The sequence below is a fragment of the Trachurus trachurus genome, assembly GCF_905171665.1.
Source record: "Trachurus trachurus genome assembly, chromosome: 21".
NCBI lineage: Eukaryota > Metazoa > Chordata > Actinopteri > Carangiformes > Carangidae > Trachurus > Trachurus trachurus.
The window spans coordinates 23,371,288-23,376,718 of NC_139899.1; the positions used below are offsets into that span (position 1 = coordinate 23,371,288).

At 41.0% G+C, this 5,431-nt stretch overlaps 1 protein-coding gene across 1 annotated transcript; it reads right to left on the reverse strand.

The window, feature by feature from the left end:
- Positions 1 to 246: 246 nt before the first annotated feature.
- On the reverse strand, positions 247 to 4,018 carry cnga4 (cyclic nucleotide gated channel subunit alpha 4; the record flags this gene model as incomplete). The annotated part of the gene is made up of 7 exons (XM_083996001.1): positions 247 to 1,067; positions 1,227 to 1,392; positions 1,612 to 1,857; positions 1,943 to 2,526; positions 3,033 to 3,139; positions 3,223 to 3,324; positions 3,864 to 4,018. 7 exons carry the CDS (start codon positions 4,016 to 4,018, stop codon positions 247 to 249), a joined length of 2,181 nt encoding a protein of 726 aa, XP_083852127.1.
- Positions 4,019 to 5,431: the final 1,413 nt, after the last annotated feature.

Below are 5,431 nucleotides of genomic sequence, written 5' to 3' on the forward strand. Positions count from 1 at the left end.
CATGATTTTCTAAATTACTCCTCAGGAAGAATGCTATCTGTACATCTGCAGTTTCATCCCTGGTTGTGTTTTGAACTGCTCATCTTCATCTACAGTGAATGTTACAATGCTGCCATCTAGGGGAAAAAAGTTGTATTGCAACGACTTAGACGTTTATATTTTATTGATATAAAACAGACAAACACCCATAGGCAAAAATACACATTCATTTTTTTTAAAGCTTGATTGTAACTTATTTTGCATGTCTCATTTTTTCTCTCCTTCATCTTTCTGCTCCTTCTCTTCTTCCTTTGAGTCTTCCTCGACCTTTTCTCTCCTCTCTTCAGGTTGTCTCTCTCCACTTTTCTCCTCTTTCTTGTCTTCTGGTTCAATCTCTGCTCCGTCTCCTTTCCCAGGTCTGTCATCTCCTTTTTCTCCGTTTTTCTCTCCATCATCTTCTTTTTTCTTTTCCAGGTCACCAGTGTCCTTGAGGCCCTTTTTATCTCCCTCGGCCGTCCTTTCTACATCATCCTTTGTGCTCTTAGTGCTCTCTCCATCCCCCTCTTTGGTAACATCATTACTATCTTCTCTCTGCCCTGTTTTTTTCCCCTTTGCATCTGAACCCTCCTCCTCCTCCTCTCCTTCTGCCTCTTCCCGCTCATATACAACCTCCCCTCCCACCCCTTCGCCTCTCCCCTCAGCTGTGGCTCCTTCTTCTCCATCTTCTGGCAGCTGAGTCTCCAGCGCCGCCACCTCCCACTCCAGCTGTTCCACCCTGGCCTGCATCTTGCGGTTGCTCGACTCCAGCTCCACCATAAGTCGAGCTAGTTTTGTCTGCAGCACCTCCAAGGTACTCTCTAGCCTTTTTATCTTGGTTTCCACTTTCTCTGCCTCCTTCTCCTCTCCATCCCCGCTCTCCTCCAACATGCCCATCTTGGTGAGGATCTGTCTGCCTTTCTCCTCCAGGTGGTGTTTGGCTGCAGGGAACTCTGACAACACGTCTGTCAGATCTTCTTTGGACAAGCTAAACAGGTCAGAGTAGCCAATGCTTTTGATGTTGGCAGTGCGGCGATTGCCTGACTTGTTGCCTAAAAGAAAACATGTTGTGGTTTAATTTAAAATCTTGGTGGGATTTTTTAAAGAACAGATGTCAGGTCATAAGACTCTTCCAGAGATAAAGGAAAGGTTCTCGAAAATTGTAGCTTACCTAAGTCACAAAAACTCTACTGACTGTAATTGACACTTACCCTTAATGTTGAGGATGCTAATTTCCCCAAAGAAATTTCCTCCACTTAGCACAGCAAACTCTGTGACTCCATCGTCTGCTACAACAGCAAGTTTTCCCTCTTTGATGATGTACATTTCATGGCCTACATCTCCTTTCCTGCAGACATACTCTCCTGGACTGAACACCTGCAAGAAAGACATGATCTTCATGCAATTCTCTTCTTAAACCATCTCTTGAAATTTTACACTGCAAAGAAACAGGGATTAGATTTAAAATGAGCATACACAATTGAGTCATTGGGAGTAGGAGGTTCAATACAAGTTGCCAGTGCACTGTAAGAAGAGGTCAAACCAGGTTCTTAATTGTGTGGGAACTTAATCTGAAGAGCCTCCTTTTTCCCTGACCTGAGGTGTAAGTTTAAGCACCAGCTCTTCCAGCAAACTTTTCTCACAGCTCTGGAAGATGGTGACTTTGGAGAGCGTGGGAAGGTGAACGCTGACAGCGATCTCTGTCCTCAGGTGTAATGGCAGCTGCTCCAGGATTTCATTCTCTCGCATGATCTTCTTGTTGATGTGAAGATGCTGGTACCAGTTGTCGATTCGCTGCCTAAGCTCCTTGCTAATGTGATGGCTACGTAGGTAAGCCTTCACCTGGAAATGGAAAAGAAGAACTTTGTTGTAAGAAAGATTAAATTCGGAATCAAACTGTTTCATTTTTGACAGTTTTCCAACTTACCAGCTCATGGTTAGGGAAGAAGACATTATCACGGTCCCTCAGGCTCGAGATGACATTACCAACATTGCCAACAATTGATGCAAACACCAGCACAGCAATGAGCAGGTCTGCAATCATAAACAAGTACTCCTCTTCCCGTTTTGGCAGAGGGGTGTCACCTACTGTGGTGAAAATCTGGGCAGAGAACCAGAAGCAGTAAAAGTACTGACGCCGCATGGAGGCAAACTCTAAGTGGGTGATGTTGGGATAGACCCAGTTATCACTTCCAAAGCCAATGTAGTTGGACAGTGCAAAGTAGAGACAGGCGTTCCAGTGGATCAACACAAAGATGTAGATCATGAGCTTGGAGATGCGGAAGGTGTTGGGATAGGAGGTTCTCGTCTCCATCCGATCCAGGGCCTCGTTGAGTCGGGGCAAACGGAGGAGGCGGTTGATCCTCACCATCGGCGTCAGAATGCCGAAGGCAAAGTAGAGGAAGTCAGTGGGCATCAGGGAAGCCAAGTCCCTCAAGAAACGTTTTGAATGCAAGTAGTGCTTCTTCAGCTGTTCAAGGTCTTTAATCAGGATGCCCTGATCCAAGTAACCTGAAGGGGGAAGAACAAGGCTTAACGAAGCTCAGAGTATGCTTCATACACTGGCACAATTATGACATAAAAGATTCGATAGGCTTTAATTTTCAGAGAATATCACATCTGACTCGAGTTAATTCTGCTTTCACACCATGATTGGAAGGTAGAAACAGGAAACCTGTGTAAATGACTTGCAAGATTGATCATAATCTGATTGCTTCTAGGGGTTAAGATATACTGTGCAAGATACTTCCATAATTATTTAGCACTGAATCAGATGGGAGCATTGGCCTATGACAGACCAAACCAAAGTGATATTTCAGTTCATCAAAACTAGACCAAACTTTATGTAAAAGTCTGTATCTGTTCATTATTTATATATCTGTAAAGTTAACTTGTACAATCCAATCCAATACTTTTTTACAGATAGATGCTGTGTCATTTTGCTTAGTGTTTAGCCACAAATAGACTCAAGGGAGGAAAATTAACTAGTGTTTCAAAGACTCAAGACAAATATTTACCTGTGTGCACAGTGACAATCATGTCTAGTATATACATGAGGTCTGCCAGATAGTCTAGTGTAAGCCAAACAGGCAGGTAGCTCAATGCGATTGTAGTGAAGCATGTCCTGAAAAAACAAAACAATTTAAAGGGAATTAAATGCATACAGGTTACATTATAGATGGTATTCCTTATATCCCATGCGTGTACCTTAAAATGATGATCACCCAGTTGTAGACAATAGGAAAGATCATGACCTGTATCCAAACATAATAAAACTGATCTGCCGGATCGATCACCAACTCTTTCCAACTGAAAAGAAAGAGAAGAGAATTTAGTCAAGAGAAATTGTCATGTAGATATACTGTGTATACATTTGGTTAAACTCTCAAATAAATAAAGATAATTAATGAAAAAGTAAAATTACAAATATGCAATATGCAAACATTCAGAAATGCTCTGAACGCTCATATGGTCTTGGTACTGTGGTAATTATTTGAAGATTAATTTGCCTATATTTCAGAGTTATATCCTTGTAAAAAAAATTAATGTAACATGGCTGTCATGTAAATCAAGAGTCTTTACTTTATATTAGCATATGATTTGGCAGACCACCTAATGCAGGAGGAATGATGCTGGAGTATACAGCTGGACAAATGCCTCGGTTATGGATCAAGAAAGCTTTCAAACTAATTTGATCAGCTGTGCTCCAAACATCCAATCCCCAATGTTAGTTCTTCAGCAGCACAGAAAGGATGCAACATCTTGATCCCATTTACTGCTGGATTGAGGCTATTCTGATCAAAAATGTTTTTGTTTTGGATCAATTTACAGTAGTCATCAATACTCACTTTACTTTCAACTTCAGTCCCAGAATGGTGTTGTGTTTCCCTTCATCCTTGGCTCCATCTTCTCCTTCTTCATTCACTTTCTCACCCCGATGCCACCTTAGGAGTCTCTGCCATTGGTTTCCTCTAACACTGTTTCCATCACCTGTTTTATCCATTCTCCAAAATTAATCAGCAGACTAACACATTTTTCTAAAAGAGGTTCCTTTCTGCATGAGCATCACACTTTCTTCGACAATAATAACAAAGAAACTTGATGACGTGCGTCGGGCAGCACTGTGTGGTTCACCTAACAACAAAACTAAGAGTACCTGCATGAGCACTGCCTGGTGATGCTGGTCTCTAAGGTAGGAAAGCACAACAGATGTCATGTGTCCTCATGGGAATTCTTCCATCCCCTAGAAAACCAGAGAGGTCTTCTGCACATCCAGGAAACAAACATGATTAAAGTAGCTACAGATCCCATATGTCACTGTCAATAAAAATATACGAGTTTACTGCATCTTAAGAAAATTGAAAATTAAGAGGCAAATATCTTATTTAATTGAAATGCATAATGAGAAATTTGATTCATTCTGTTTTTTTTTGATAGTTTAGATTAATGAGCTTCTAAATGTAATTATGACAATGTTTCTTGTTGTTATCTTTTTAATCTTATTTAGGCTACTTTATTATAAACATAATAGAACTATTCTGTTTCTGTTCCTTCTCCCCTTTTACGGCTGTGTTTCTTTAAATTTCCTCTATGGGGATCAGAAAAGATGAAACTTAATCACAGTCTTATTCGGTGGCCCTGAGAGCTAATCCCTACCGCATCTTTAAGAGAACACATGCACAAACACAAACATGCAACAAATCAAAAGAACAACTTCATGAATTTCACATGCATGTTCTGCAAAAACTTGCAACATCTGCAAGTACACAAATGTGCTGCAAAAGCATACCTAGTCAAACACAATATATGCATTCTCACAACATAATGGAAGTGTTTCCAGAGACATAAAAAAGTGACAGACCCAGACCCCTCTGCATCATGTAGCCTACTATTGATAATAAACCAAAACAAACCACTAACAGGTTGCCATCCTCATAACTTCTCAAGTCAAAAACCATTGATGCTCTCATGTGTGTGCCCCACAGTCTGTTACTTTTTTGTGTCACTGAAAACACTTGTGTTAGTTTGTATAATTGCATCTCACTTGTATTTGCATTTGTTAGTTTTTGCAGCATAGGCCTATGTGCATTGTCAAATTGAAATTGTTCTCCACTGGATATTGTAGCTTTATTATGTGACAAGTGGACTTTGGGTTGGGATTGTTTTACTGCCATGCTCAGTCATCATCATCCTTTTGTAACAATATTGTAGGCTATATCAACAGTTTCGTTTCGTGCATACTGCCCCTACACTCAGCAGTGTTGGTATAAACTAGGTGACGGTGTTTAGGATACAGCTTAATTTTTTGGCACTTTAAACCCTTCATAGGGGAGAGTGGAGCAGCAGCAGCAGCAGCGGTGTGTGGTGTGGAGGTGTGAGTCAGAGCAGCAGCCGTGTAGGAGGAGGAGGAGTTAAA